General features: G+C 45.7%; 1 protein-coding gene across 1 annotated transcript in view; it reads right to left on the bottom strand.

The window, feature by feature from the left end:
• Window positions 1-13235, bottom strand: part of CYP51A1 (cytochrome P450 family 51 subfamily A member 1) — an 86473-nt gene that overhangs the window by 46752 nt on the left and 26486 nt on the right. Inside the window, exons 6-8 of the mRNA XM_085631091.1 lie at window positions 12150-12269; window positions 2558-2753; window positions 756-851 (exon numbers count right to left, since the gene is read on the bottom strand). Of these exons, the coding sequence (XP_085487217.1) occupies window positions 756-851; window positions 2558-2753; window positions 12150-12269 (412 nt within the window). The remainder of the gene's footprint in view (window positions 1-755; window positions 852-2557; window positions 2754-12149; window positions 12270-13235) is intronic.

Genomic DNA, 13235 nt, shown 5'->3' with positions numbered 1-13235 from the left:
CCTTGAGACCCTCAGGGGTGAGTAGTGCACTTATAATGCCCCCGATTGATTGATTGAAGTTGGACTTTCTTTAATATAACAATATCTTTGTGGGTTTTCTGCAGTTAAGAGAGACAGAATTGTAAGCCATGGGTCTGCAAGGTGTTTATGGTTTGGACACATTTAAGGATTATTTTAGAAGTCTGACAATTGCATTCAGTACAATAAGCAAAATGATGCTGGCTGCACCTGCAACATTGCTAAATAGGGATGTGTTAAATCGACATAGAGCATCACTAGATGGAAATCGAAATCCAGATGGAAATGGAGGTCGATAAAGGCTCACAAAAGAAGAATGAAAACCAATATGAGAAAGTAGAACAGTGATACTGGGTCATATAGGTAGCACCTATTTAAAGTAGGTAAAAGGTGTGCAGCTTTACTGGCTTTGCATTGTAAAGAGAATTTAGTTAATAGCAGTATCAGGCTACACCTACTGCAAAGATTGGTCACTCACATAACTGATAAAGGTCCTTTAGAGCTTCACTCTACACTGCCTTTTTTCACTTAATTATTTAGTTACTGGTGGTCATTTCTAAGACCCTTCTGGTAATTTGTCCTGATTTTATGATGCCTTACACAGTGGTTTGACAATGGATAGCTGTAGTCATAAAAAGGTTTACAAATTGACGCATGAAGGTTCCCACTGCTTTAAGCAGGCTGGGCACCATTGCTTTTGTTTTGCTAGAAAGGAAGATGGAAAAGCACACCCTCACCTGTGGAGTTCTCGCCATCCTCATCATTGTCATTATGGGTGGTCTAAGCCGTAGCGTTTCCTTCAAGCACCGATCGAGTACGTTCATATCCTTCAGCTACAAGCAAGATTGAAAATATCAATTAGTCTTTCTTCTTAAATAATGTGTGTAAATGAACAACTGGTTAATATTGCCTAATTTTCAATCTTCAAACCTTGGCCTGTTATTTGTAATTTCTTATTCAATATTAAGCATAATTGAAAAGCAGACGTGAGCCTCCAGAAAAGTTTTGTTACCAGATCCATCAGACAGCACAGGACCAGGCACCAAGTAGTGAGGAGAGAAGCGGGTAAAAAGTGAATGAATAGAGTGCTCTTAAAAATGACTCGGACAAATCTGTCCGTGTTTCAACCACTGTGGCACCCAAAGTATCTTCTCCACCAGAAGTCATATTTCATATGATACTATTAGGATTCAAAGCTAACTTTGAGGCAGTGTGACAAGTACAACCAAAAATACACAAACATAAATGAAAAAGGCAGTGAACAACAAATACTGACACTGCACTGTAATTCTTTAGATAAGGCACATGCCCTCAATAATAAAAGCAAGCCATCAATAGGTGAAACAAATATTTAATCTTAGATCTCCCATTTACTGGGGTGAGTAACACAATGCGGCAGGAACACATAACCCACCTGTGGTCAACCCGACCCAAGGCAAATTGGTGCTGCTCGAACCACTTACAAAACCTACAAAGGATAATACAAAGCATTGAAAGTGCAGTTCAACAGAGGAAACTGTGGACGAGATCCACAAAAGTGGAGAATGCCATGCAGCGACTCGACCAAAACAAATTCTAGAAACAGAATTGAAGGTTCTTTTAAACAAAAAGGAATTCCAGCAACAAAATCCTTTCAAAGACTGAGTAACGGATTTGGTATTAAAATAGGAAGCAAACAGACCAGTCTAAAAACACATTAAATAATAAATCTGGCTGTCTCACATGTTCCACCGAGGAAACTGTTCTACCTCCCTGTTTATACTACCACCCCCCCCCCCCACACTATGCACATCCACACGTGCACGGAATAACTAGATTGTCATCCATAGATTCTAGAGTCCAAGCAGCAGGTGCAGCACACCAAAGACAGGTATCAACGCATGTGAAAGGCAAAATATATTATGCACCTGAAAAACAATAAAATACATAATTAACTTGTAAAACTCAACTACAGAAAAAATAACTCCCAATTAACAACACGAGAAGTCAAAGCCAATAGGTTTGACACTTGCACTCCAGTGCTCACAAAAGCAATAAAATGTGTCCTACAGTGCACAAGAAACAACAAAAGTATTGCTTTGTACATACAATTCCTGTATTCGCAGACCATGGTTTGCTAAAAAGTAAACCGTGCTCAAATATTTCACATTTTGGATCTACAAAAAGATACCACTATTGGTTCCAAAGTATTGCAAGTCACAAGAGACAATACTGTATATACCTAACAAATGGATTTCATTACTTCATCTAGTCCCCTCTAGAAGCAGTTCAGGCCAGGGTTTTAGTTGTACGGTCACTGCATTATTTTAGTTGGAATGAATTTTGCCTGAAGAAGGGTGGACATGTTGGTCTAGTTTTACCTAACATTCCTTGAATCAGGGGAAGGCTTGCTGACGATGAAAAATAATGTAGGTCAGTGTTTAAGCTCACTCACAGATACTAATTAAAATTCTGGGTTAACACATTCGAATTTTTCAATCCATATGTTATCTTGCAAGGGGAGGTGGTTTACATATTTTAAAGCAGAAATCCTACACACCTGATCATAGGTTAACGCAGGGAGGTCTTCCCCACGGACAGCTTTCTGTTCTGCGTGGCACTTTTCCTGGAGGGATTTGTCTCTCGCCATGAAGAAACCCATCCATGCGCTTGTGGTGGAGGAGGTATGTTGTCCAGCTAGCAGCAGCCCAATAAGCATTCCAGCAATCTCGTCATCTGACAGAGGATGCCCATCCCTAAATCAGGAAACAAGTGGAATGATCTAGAAGCACCATGAGTACACCGTCAGGAAAACGTTTTGAATGCAGACTTGTCCCCAGAGGGATGGGATTTGAGAAGGAGCATCACAGTGTAATCTAAATAGAGCAGTAGAGTATTTGGTGGAGAAGAGGTGATTATTAAAGTCAATACACAGCAAAATCATGAATGCTTCAGCTTAATCCTGGTGGAACAGTTAAAGCGTGAAGGTGAAGAGTTGGGAATCATGTAAATGTTCCCCAAGCAGAGCCCAATCACTGTTTTTCTTTGTCCGTTTCAGAGTTTTCAGTTATTTTAAGAAATTAGAAGACTTACAACACTTAATTAGATGTTATCTGCTGCCCATTTCAATAAGGGAATAGAATCAAACCACTTTATTTAATAATTCTAGTTTCTCAGTGTCATTAGGGAAAGACATTTTGTTTAGGACCTTAGAATGTCTAAGGTTCATAAAATGACCAACCAAGTGTAATGTTATATTTGTTTTGGAGCAGGAAACGTATATAACTGAATCTCATTAAAAGTGGTCAGATAAGGTCCAACTGGCATTAGTTAAACCATTACAATACATAGATGGCTAGGTCAACCCATGGAAAGGCCTGATTAGTCAATGAAGAGAGAAACTGGACCAACTACTAAAGGAAAACAACTATTCCAACATGGCCCTTTCTGTAGCATGTCATGCAATTAACATAATGGGAAGTGGAGCATTGAGGATACAGGTGTTGCCTAAACATGTTTTTGAGAACAGACTGACCATTTGAACACTCTGTTGTAGACTTTAAAACGAATACAGTGTTCACTTTAAAACCAGTTTCCTAAGCCATGGAAAACGACATTGTCTTACAGATGGTTTAACCATATCCTAAAAATAATTCATATCCATTGGAGTGCCAGAGGGGTGTTAAGACTACCCAGCATGAGGTGAGTGAAGCTTGAAAGAGAATTCACCATCTTGACACACCGAAGTCCAGATTACGAGTAGGGGGGAATTTCCTGAAGCGATTCCTGGCGGATTACTGTTACTGGCTGGTATTGTCTCCTATTAACATTCTGCATGGTATTCCCTAGCCCGAAGTGTTTTATTCTCTGAGAAGGTGGGAAATTGGAGCAGTATCCTGTATGCATAGCAAGGGTGGAGGGACGGGAACTGGGAGGGTAGTAAAGGGTTGGGGCGGGAAAGGGAAAACGTACCCTGGCAGGGGGAGAACTGCATGCCTCCCCAACTTTGTTGCAGAAAGCGGTGGGGCAGGGACAGGGGCTTGGCTACTACCTCAGTCAAAGTCTCAAGCAACTTACCGCCCTGAGTTTCCAGCGAGTAAAATCGGTTCTGGTGTTCCCGCACCTGGGAAAACTGGGAGCTTGAACAACAGGCCATTTGTGAGTTGGCAGAGTAGAATTCCAAAAGGGAATTTTGCTCCACATGATTGTTAATCGGGCCCACAAAGTTAATCTTCTTTGACAAAAAAAGCTAAATTAATTCTCAAAAACTACTTCATCTTTATAAAAACTAACTTCACACTGGTGTCAGTAATCCATCTAGCAGACGCTCTAATGAAAAAGTAAAGTGACTTTCCATGATAAAACAAGTATTAAAGGGCACTTCTGGAGGCTGGAAAGTAATTCACATAAGCTTAGCTATAGCAACACTATGCTCCCATGAGTAAATCAGATGATAACTGGGTGGAATTATTTCAGTACCTGGATGAAGTCAATGGTACTTTGAAGACAGGAGGTTTGTTTGGCTTGCTATGAAAGGTCGGAAATACAATGAGCAAGGACTGAAGATCTGTGTTGAGTATATCCAAGAGAAAATACTAAATATTCTCAACAAAATAGCATAAATGATAATCCTGTGTGTATAAAAACCTGCACAATATTTTCCATTTGAGCCTATAGCACAGTATTTTCCATTTGAACATAAATGGCACACTATGGGCAAACATTTCTAAGTCTCTTTTAGACTGAACAAATTTGAGTGAGGTGCTTGAAGTCAAAGGTTTCAGAAACCAAATTGCCAACTTCATCAGTGCTGAATTGTATGATGCACCATATTCTCTTTATCCGTTAGTACAGTTCATACTTTACGGAATCTATTTGTATTAGATATGAGATGTGGGCAAAGAGAAGTCAGTGAATCAGTCTATTCAAGGTCCAAACTTTGAGACTCTTGTCCCTTTGCACTTCACAAATTGGTGGTTTATTGTGCATTAGTCCTGCTCACCACGTTATAGGAAGTGTAGAGTCCATGGAAGCGGAGATCATTTATCTGGTTGCACAGTTTTGACGTATTGTGTTTTCTACATTGCTAATGTTCACTGTGATTTGAAGACCTTGACCAAATCTATTATTTTTGTCTCATGTGAGCAACCACAAATTGTAGCAACAGTCATGTATATGACTTGTGTTAAGCACCACAAACAATAAGTTTCCTCTCAAAGGTAGTACTGCAATTCCCCTCCTTCCTCATTGAGCTGTCTTTTCCAATTTTAGACTGTTTTCCTTGAAGCACTGGTAGGAAAAATGGAGAACAGGACTGATGACTACCCTGAACTTTTGTAATCAACTCGTGTGGGCAACATAGGCTTGTAGGTGAAAGCCAAACAAGAGGAGAGTCAAAAAATGTCACTTCAGAAATTTCACAAGAAATATAAGAATCTCATTGGGGTGAGGCATCTCCTCTAAAGCCCTCAACCTCAAATCCTTCTTATCCTATGGGAAGCAAGATGGTAGCTTTACTTCAGGCATATATTCAACTTGACACTATTTTCTTGCCTTCAGCGTTTTAGGGCTTCAGACCTTTATGAACTCCCCACCTGCATGTCTCATAATTAGGTGAAAGATATGAATTAAATGATTTTAATATGCAGTTACCATAATTTCTTAGCGGTTACCATAATATCTGAAATAAAAGAAATCATGTAATGGGTGTAATTTTTGTCTTAGAGGTGTAAAAGTAAAACGCTTAGCAGTGAATAAAGTGGCATGCACCCAAAAAAACAGGATGACAGTAAGTGGAGAAAGATGAACACTTGCAGGGAGTAGGATTATAAACTACTGTCAAAATGTGTGTTGATTTGAAAACAGGGTGGCAGAGACCTTCCTGAACAACAAGTGCCACTTAGTTGTAGGGATTCCCTCTTTTGTTGCCATTACGGTCTAAACAAAAGAGCTGTCCCTAACAAATTAAAAGACTAAAAAAAGTTTTACCCCCAAAATCCATGCCAGATAATGAGTAGTAATGTAAGCAAGCAAATCTATAAGCTCATTTAGGGAAACTGCAGGCCTGGTGTAGTTGAATCAAATATTTACGGGGAAGTCGCTTAGCCGGCAAACATGGCGCTCACATCCAACCGGGGTCAAGCTTTGAGGCAGTGCTGATCTGTTGTGCTATCACAAGCATGCTGCTCCAGCGTGCTTAACCGCCCCCCCCCCATAGGAGTGCCAAACCTAAGGTCTATTGCAGTAGAGGGGGGGGGGCGGGGGGGGGGAGCCCAGTGGCGGCCTGAGTGCTGAAAGGATGGAGTGACTGGGAGCCACTCGGATGTGGTGTGGGGACACCACTGGCTGCGTGGTGCTGTGAGCTTGCAGCCAGATACTGTGGGGCATCTGGAGCGAGGGCAGCACCAGAAATGCCACTGCTGAGATGCGGTGAGCCCTGAAGTTACCGCAGCGGTCGACCCTGGGGCGCTGGTGGGGACGCCGGTGTTCGACTGGGCCCTGCTGCGCTGAAGCAGCCGACAAGCGAGATAGAGATTGGTGGCTGCCTGGCCCTGAGAGTGGCAGGACTCCGAGAACCCCTGCTTCTGCCCTTCCAGTGAGTGTCAGGGGGCCCCCTGGCATCGAGGTGGAGAGGAGTCAGTTGGGGCAGCCACTCTACAGTTGGACGCCGCCGGGGGGTGGGGGAGGGGGAACGGGGAACGGGGAGGGGGGGGGGAAGGGAAGGGAAAGGAGGGGCAGGACTGCCCACGGTGATCTTGGGGCCATTGCTCAGTCCAAATTCATCCTGGCAGCGAACTGAGGCACAGCCCTGCAGGCCAAAAGGAGACTGGACAGGCCCCATGGAAGGCTGATGTTGTGATGTTGTGTAGGTTGGACAGGCCTCCAACGTACACTGCTGCCCGAGACTTAGGGGGACAGAGCCTGCCCCATCCACCCGTGCGGCCCGATATAGCCTTGTGCAAGGTGGTGGTGGTGGTGGTGGCTAACTGGGCATAGAGCCTGCCTGAGGGCATACAACTGGCCTCGGCTCACGCTCGAGTCGCCCCTCTTGGTGCCCCCTCTCTGGTCATTTCGAGGTGGTGGCTTCTGAGGGGCACTGGAGAAGTTATAGGATTGGGCCTTATCCGGATCGACTCTGAGCCTACAGATGGAGGGGGACAGGTCGACCGCATGGCGTTCTCCTCGGTCCCTCAGGACAGTTACAAATACCCCGGAGGTTAGCTTCCTGAACAAGGGCAAGAGAACGCTGATGGGGCTCTGGCGGCCAGCTTTTAAGGTACGACCATGACTGCTATTGGGGAGAGGAGGAGGAGGGAGGTGCGGGGGGTGGGGGGGAGGGGTGGCGTGCTACTCGCCCCTGAGTGGAGAGATTCTGCCCCTGCAGCTTTGGGATCTTGGAGATGCCTCCTTTGGACTCCACCAGTATGGCAAAAGAAAGACAAGCTGATCCCTGCGGCCTCCCAACAGAAGATGGGAAAGTAAATCAAACAGCAAGCTCCCGCAGGGGGGACAGAAGCAGGGGGTGGGGGGGGCGGAAGACTCCTGAGTCAGGGGATGCCCAGACCTCGCCTATCCTGAGTGCCATTCAGGACCTCAAGGCCTCTATGGAGGGCAGGATGGAAGAACTAAAAGGTAGACCTTTAGGCATTGATCCGCCAAGACTTACGCAATCCCACGCAAAGGGTGACGGAGATGGAAGGAGCAGGGTGTCGGAGGAAGAGGACACCCTCATATCGCAAGGAGACTGCTTGCAACCCTGCAACGCCTGACGAGTCAGCTGGAGGCAAGAGCTGAGGATTCGGAGGGTAGGTCCTGCAGGAACAATCTCTGCATGGTGGGGAAGAAGGCTCAGGCCGATGAAGTTCATGTGAGCCTCATTGACCAGCTGGGTGCCCAAGTATGAGGTCTCGAGCTGCTTCTTCGTAGAAAGGGCTTATACTGCATTGACTGACAAATCCCCGGTTGGCGTACGTCCCAGACCATTTATTGTGTGCATATTTACCTACACCGACAGGGATGCAGTCCGTAGGGCAGCACACAGGGCTGTCCAGTTGAATTTTCAATCCTCTCCGGTGATGGTTTTTCCAGACTACTCCTTGAAGGTGCAACAGCAGTGGCGGTGCTTTCAGGAAGCTAAGCAGAAATTGAATGCAATGGGATTCAAATATATGCTCTTGTTCCCAGCCCACCTAAAGGTCCTTTATATAAAAAAAAGCCTTTTCTTTGACTCTCCTGAGGCGGTATGGGAGTGGGTGAAAGGGACCACCACCACGCCCAGAAGTTGATTCTATCCCCTAGAGAGGGAGGGAGGTCTGTAGAGATGTTGGAGGCCCAACATGAGAATAGAGTACAGCCTTGCGGAAAAGCAGGGGTGTAAGGTCTAGTCATTGGGTCCTGAGCGCACAGTTGCTGTGACAAGCGGGCCTTGACTGTTCATTTACTTCTGAAGGTATGGGGCATGGACTCACTCCCCTTGTGACCTTTCATGTAACTGTAATCCGATAGACGTGTGGAGGGTGCACCATCCCGGGGAGAGGTGCTTCACCTTCTACTCAGGGGCACATCGCTCGCTCTCCCGACTGGACTACTTTTTCATGCAGGGCAGAGAGGGCCACAGGGTTTTGTATCTTCCCACATTACATTGTGGGAGGCTCCGAAAGCCACAGTGAGGGGCCAATTCATTAGTATACCAGATTAAGTTAGTCAGTATGCACCATCACAGCAGGAACCCCTCCAGAGGTACTCATTACATAACCAAACTTTGCCAGGAGCTTACACAGGAGGCGAGAGCGGTGTGGATGGCCACCCGCAGCAGGCAGGGTCTAACAGTGGGGCGATAAAGCTAGCAAGACGTTGTACTGGCTGTGCATCCCCCAGGGAGTTTGGAGCCCGATAGCTTTTCTGATGACAGATGATGAGGAGCAAGTGCGTTTGCAGCGTATTACCGACAACTGTATGGTGCAGACCCATTGACCCCGTGCCGATCTACCCCAATTTGTCTTGGACCTACCAATACCGCGCCAAACCCCTGAGGAGCAAGATTCATTGGAGGCAGACTTACTTTTGATGAGCTGTGCATGGCCCTGGCTCAGCGCGTGCCCCAATGGTTTCCCGGTCCAGTTTTGGCGCCAGGTGGGACCACAGACCGATTACTATTAGAGGCTTTTCTGTAGGCTGCGAGAGGGGGCAAGTTGCCCCCAGATCTGTGGACGGCAGAGATTGAGTTGATCCAGAAGCCGGACATGGAGGGCACACATTGCAGGCATTACCGACCAATCTCGTCCATAAACCCAGAAGTTAAAATATGGGCTATGATGCTGGGCACTCATCTTGCGAGGGTAATTACATGCCTCGTCCACTCCAACCAGTTACCGATTCTTTAAATACCTAGTTTTATTACTGGTGACACAACAAGCTCTTTTGAACGGAATGTGGCGCTTCTGTAGGTTGACCTTGGATGGGATGTGAAATTCTGGTCCACTCTACCTCTCTCATTTCAGGGTCGTTCTGCAATTTTTAAAATGGGTGCCCTCACGCGTCTGCTCTACCAGTGTTTTGGGAGATTTTGTGACCCTGCGTTTGCGGGGGAAGGTTGTATGTTGGGCGGGCGTGCCCTTACCCACCTGCATTATGGGGATGGGGGGGAGCGGGAGCCACTGCAACATTCCCTCCTGCCACTCGCGTTATGCTGGCGATATGGGATGGAGCTATGAAGACTATTGGATGGGCTGATCGTCTCACTTTGAAAACCACATTGTGACAGGACACCAGACTTCCGAAGGTTGTGGCAAGGCACCAGACTTCTGCAGGTGGTGGCCCGGAGGGGATTTGTTGCTTGAGACATTATAGGCATCTCAACACTGGGAGATGTGTTGCGGGGGGTGGGGGGGGCACTGACAAGCCCTTTCAGGCCGTGAAAGAAAATATATGACATGCACCATACGCACCATACGCAGTCGCAGTTCTTTAGACATTTGCAGCTTCATCAAGCCCTCCTCCCTCTTATAGGCACCCAGGGAGGCAGTGATAGCTGCTCAGTTTTGATTGACCCAACTTAAGATACTTCATAGAGTGCATCTGACGAGGGCCAGGCTCTTCTGCATGGGCCTGGTCCCCACAGGGAGCGGTCTGTGGTGCGATGACCCAAGGGGGGATTTACCTCAAACGTTCAAGCACTGCCACGGGGCTGGCCCACTTAGGGTAGTGGGGGAGGGGTGCGGGGCCACCTTGATGGGTGATAGGCTGGAATATCCCCTATACTCATACTTCTGCATATCACAGACAATCTGGGGGGACACTCACTGTCAGAGGGCACTTCTCTGTCTGGGACTCATGGTCGTGAAGAGGAATTACACTAGGGTCTGGAAGGCAAAAGAGGCCCCATTTGTGGACACCAGGGCCAAGGGTATGAATCATTGCATGGGAATAGAACGTCCAATTTTTTTGTCACAGGGCTGCCCCCAGAAACACTTAAGAACTGGAAAAATGGCCAAATAGAGGGATACAGTGAGAGCCATGCACTGAGAGGTCATGGGCAGGTGGTGGGGTCATGGATCTGTGTGTGGTGGAAAATATAAATGCGTGAACGGGAGGATCGGATCCTGCCCTGCGGCCGGGTGGTCAATAGATCAGCTGTGAAATACAATGTGATGTCTTTTCTGCCTTCTTGTAATAATGGAATGTATGTCGATTTTTTGCATTGGTGCTGCGCTCATTGTGCTGCTTTTTCACTGAAAACTGTAAAATCAATAAAAAGTGTTAAAAAAATAAATATAAATAATATACTCACCCTGCCTACTTTGCCTTGTGTCGTGCAAACCAGGAAGACTAATCATTAGATTAAAATTAAATTAAAACAAAATTCCTTCTTAAGGCTAAGAAATTATAGACGCCTTGTGGAACTCTAAACCAGCAGAGTTTTCTAAAATGCCGACCATGAACAAATCAGAAAATGCATTAAGATTGATCACCAGGAGGTCAAGACAAGGGCAGAGACTGCCCTTTACAAGCTTACTCTATTATTTTTTTTTATTTTTTTTAAAAAATATTTTTATTGCAGGAATCCGTAAATCGTTACATAACCGGCCAACATTATATATCAAGCCCGATCAATGAGACGCAACCCTCCGTTCCCCCACCGTAAGTTACTTACACAGCCATTCAGCCCACAACCCTAGGGTCGGGCGGCGAAATTCAATGGGGGCTCAGGAGGATGTCGAAGCTGGCCCGGAGAACCCGCTGTCCGTCATCTGCTTTTCCAAACAAACCCATAAACCCAAAATAACACCCCACTCTTAAAACACCCCAACCCCAGGTAAACCCTCCCCCTCCCCCCGCCATCAGCGCGCGGCACCAACCGCCACAGGATCTCCAAAAGGACCCACGGGGAAAGCAATAGATCTGAAAAGTGCAATCGTCTATCGGGACTCAGGGCGAGCCTCTTCCTCAAGCTCAGAGTCGCTGGGGGCGCCATAATCCCTAAGGGCCTGCACCAACATCTCCCATTCCAGCGCTGCCTCCTGTGCCTTCTCATTACGCTGCCTCCAAGCTAGCTGGTATCTGAGCGTGCTCTCCCCCGCCGCCCACTTCAAAAATTCGCTGCGCCACCGGCTTCCCGTTGGACCAGCTCGTGCCTTCCAGTTCCTGGTCACCTCCCGTTTAGCAAGGAGTAGCCCCAGATCAATGAACTTGCTAGAAATTTTATTTTTGGGGGTATGAGGGAACCAGTGCAGGAGACCCACCGCCGCGTCAAGCGATAAAGATCTCCCCGTCGTCTCGTCCAGGGTCTTCCCCACTTCCTCCCAATAGGATGACAATCCCGGGCAGGCCCACAGCATATGGAGGAGGTCCGCCTCCTGGGCCGGGCACCTGGGGCATTCCGCCGAAGTCGTACCAAAATATCGCCTGATTTTCACCGGGGTCAAATAGGCCAAGCTTACTCTATTATATCTCAATAAATGTTTTGCTTTTAAAAATTCTATACCTATAATTAATAGCAACTCTCAATTCACTTGTTTCCTTAAAGTGATATGAACGCTCAAACAGCCCGTTTTTAGTTATTAGTTTCAGAATACTGTTCCTCAATCACAATATTAATTTCTCGCAACCACTGTGTAATCATCCAGATTCTAAAAAGACTCTTTATCACTTACTTGTAAGAGGCATCAAGCAAAGTCTGCAGCATGTCATCTTCCCTTTTTCCAGACTGCTTCCGCTCCCGGATAACCTCATAGAAGATATTTTTGATCTCTCTATGCGCCCTGTCTCTTTTTCTGATTTACAGAAAACAAAAATAGAACATTTATATAAGTATATTTGCAGTTACCTAATTTTGCAATGCATACAAAATGTACAGATCTAATAGCTATGCATGAAGCTGGAATACTTCATGCAATGTGGTATTGTAGAGATTAAAATCTAAAATAATGGAGAAAAGGGGACCTTTTCATTACTCTGAAATCTGAAATAGGACATGGTAAGGTACTCCTGATGGGAGAAGTAGATCCATTTATTTAAAAAAAAAAAAATAAAAAAAAAAGGTTCAGCAGCCAGTTTGTCATCAAGTGTTGGAGCATGGCTCCATAGTGGCTGATGGCAAGAAAGAGGTATTAGACAGAAATAGGTTTGTTGACATATTAGTGCAATCTGGAACATTAGAGCATGGTTCACATCCCGAATGCGGTTCTTTTCCAAGCCTGAAAGATATTTGGGCTACAGATGAGGAGATATATGTCAAAGCAGCTATAAAACCTAAAGTCACATGAAAAACATATTCATTTATTGCCTCGAACTTATTCCTATTCTTCGAGTTGAAGCTAGTTTCAGCATTGCAAAGGCCTATAAGCAGGTGTTGGAGCTGGAATAAAAACTTAAAATGGATATCACCAGACTGACTTAATTGAGCACTACAAAATCTTGCCGTACAATTGAATGCATGCCTTTTAACCGTGTCAAAGTGGATCTGCTATAAAAAAATAAAGACAAGTTCTCCCCTGTCCTGTGCCCTCTTGGTCAGCCTTTCAAGTTCTTAGAGATGAGACAGATTATATTGAAGTGGGTAGGAGATATGGGCTCCATCCTACCATCGCCCTGAGTTGAGAATATAACCTAGTGCTATCAGGAGTAGGAAAGGAAGGGCATGGAAGAAGAGGTGTCCTTTTAGCTCCAGGAGGAGGTACAGACTGACATACTTTGTGGCTTCGGGTTTATGGATACATAAAGCCTTCCACAGAATCTTG

Source organism: Triturus cristatus, chromosome 10, assembly GCF_964204655.1.
Source record: "Triturus cristatus chromosome 10, aTriCri1.1, whole genome shotgun sequence".
NCBI lineage: Eukaryota > Metazoa > Chordata > Amphibia > Caudata > Salamandridae > Triturus > Triturus cristatus.
This window is presented reverse-complemented; position numbering and strand designations above follow the sequence as displayed.